Source organism: Papilio polytes, unplaced genomic scaffold (genome assembly GCF_000836215.1).
Source record: "Papilio polytes unplaced genomic scaffold, Ppol_1.0 DF824102.1, whole genome shotgun sequence".
NCBI classification, from domain to species: Eukaryota; Metazoa; Arthropoda; class Insecta; order Lepidoptera; family Papilionidae; genus Papilio; species Papilio polytes.
In genome coordinates, this window is record NW_013525102.1 from 2,950,297 (window position 1) to 2,952,436 (window position 2,140).

Here is a 2,140-nt window from a genome sequence, read left to right on the forward strand (position 1 = left end):
TGCGGGCGGCGGGCGCGCTGGCCGCGCTGCCCGTGCCCGCGCTCCCCCTGCACATACAACACAACGGAGACTATTCAGCTGTACCCAGTAAGTACATAAACATTTCACACCACAAAAACTACTTTCGAGATTACATTTTGTAGCTACACATTTAAATGATTGCAATTTTTCTACAGATATAACGAAATTTGATGACCATTTCGAGTTGGTAGGCGGTATAAATTATCCGAAGAAAATTTCCTGTCGTAGTTCAGATGGAAAATGCAGGATTTTATTAATTAAGGTATATATTGCATATTTCAATATACCACACCATATTTACCTGTAAAGACTAATTATTTAAATAAAAACAGGGCGAAGATGATCTAAGAGAGGATGCGGTAATGCAACAAGTATTCAATATTGTTAACACGTTGCTGGAAAATAATCCTGTCACTAAGAAGAATAAACTTCTGATACGCACATACAAGGTTAGTATTCGACATTTACAATTTTTACATATTTGTAAAAACGAATTATTTCTTGTGGTATTTATTGTTTGTGGATTGTCAGCGCAGTGTGTGTGTTGCAGGTGGTGCCGCTGTCGCGGCGCTCGGGCGTGCTGGGCTGGTGCGAGGACACCACGCCGCTGGGCACTTACTTGGAGGAAGCGCACATCCTCTACAGACCCAAAGTAAACGAATACATTACAATAATGAAATCAGCAAATAACAAACATTATACAAGTTGTTTCTTTTGTAGGATATGAAGCCGGGTGACGCTCGCCGCAAGCTGGAGGCGTGTCGTGTCCACCGCAAGACGAACCGGGAGAAGCTGCGAGTGTTCCGGGAGATCCTCGCCAACTTCAAGCCGGTCTTCCACAACTTCTTCACCGAGTACTACCACGACCCCGTCACCTGGTACGAGCGCAGACTGGCCTACACCAGGAGGTAATACTAGCTGATAAATATTTGTACAATAGGGAATATGCATTCATTTAAATTGCTTTTTATTGGGATCTTTTACTCAAATTGTATAACACGAATTGAAAGGGAACAGGAAACAAAAATATGCATAAACAATAATTTATTTTTCAGTGTTGCCACATCGTCAATGGTTGGATATATTTTAGGTATAGGCGACAGGCATGTTAAGAACATATTGATAGACAAGACAACCGGTGAAGTGATTCACATTGATTTCGGTAAAATTATCAAATTTTACACTATAAAAAATGTTTAATCGACTTATATGAGAACATGTTTTTATTTTATATTTTAGGTATTGCATTCGACCAAGGAATGGCTCTCCCAACACCAGAAACTGTACCCTTCCGTTTGACTCAGGATATTATCTCAGGATTTGGTTGCTGTGGAATTGAAGGAATGTTCAGAAGGTATATTTTTAATTGATAGTTTATTTTATTTTAATGTGAGGAATAAAATAATACGTTTTAATACGAACATTTTGTTAAGAACCTAATTTGATAATGTGTTTTTTGTTGTAGATGTTGCGAGAAGACGTTGCAACTGCTGCGAGACAACCAGGAGACGCTGCTGACCATCCTGCAGGTGCTGCTGTGCGACCCGCTCTACTCCTGGACGGTTAAGGGCGCTCCGAAGGAGGCTGCACAATGTTCGTATCTAGTCAGCTCTACACCTACTGTCTTGCATCGACACATCTATATTTACAGTTTTGATGTCTTCTTAGAAACAGGAGCTTCCTTCAGAAAATCAAAAAAGATATAAAAATATATTAAAAACGTGAAACGTCAAATACTGACAACTCTATCGATACTAGCTTTCGCCCGCGACTCCGTCTGCGTGGAATGTAAAAACAAAAGTGGGTAGCTGATGTGTTCTTCTAGACTATCCTCTACATCTGTGCCAAATTTCCTCGAGATCAATTCAGCGGTTTAAGTTACAACCTCTTACAAACATCCATCCATCCACATAATGTTGTAGATGTATTTTTTACCAACTTCAGCACGTGATAGCCCGTAACTGCTCCATTGGACAGGATAACTGATGGCCATTCGGTTTCATCACAAACTAGTACTATCTAATACTATAATAATAAAGCTTTTGAACTTAAGTTTCGTTATCCTGGTCCTGGGATCTCGATCCATAATATATATGTTTGTTTATCATCCCTTATTGGG

At 39.9% G+C, this 2,140-nt stretch overlaps 2 protein-coding genes across 2 annotated transcripts in view; both read left to right on the plus strand.

Moving 5' to 3' along the window:
• LOC106099446 overlaps positions 1-192 on the plus strand; it is a 3,094-nt gene extending 2,902 nt beyond the window's left edge. Inside the window, exon 7 of the mRNA XM_013278004.1 lies at positions 177-192. Coding sequence (XP_013133458.1) covers positions 177-192 — 16 coding nt within the window. The remainder of the gene's footprint in view (positions 1-176) is intronic.
• Positions 7-2,108, plus strand: LOC106099540 (serine-protein kinase ATM). The gene is made up of 8 exons (XM_013278107.1): positions 7-87; positions 177-283; positions 354-470; positions 572-673; positions 742-929; positions 1,077-1,183; positions 1,261-1,375; positions 1,487-2,108. Exons 3-8 carry the CDS (start codon positions 384-386, stop codon positions 1,725-1,727), a joined length of 840 nt encoding a protein of 279 aa, XP_013133561.1. The 5' UTR covers positions 7-87; positions 177-283; positions 354-383; the 3' UTR covers positions 1,728-2,108.
• The last annotated feature ends 32 nt before the right edge of the window (positions 2,109-2,140 follow it).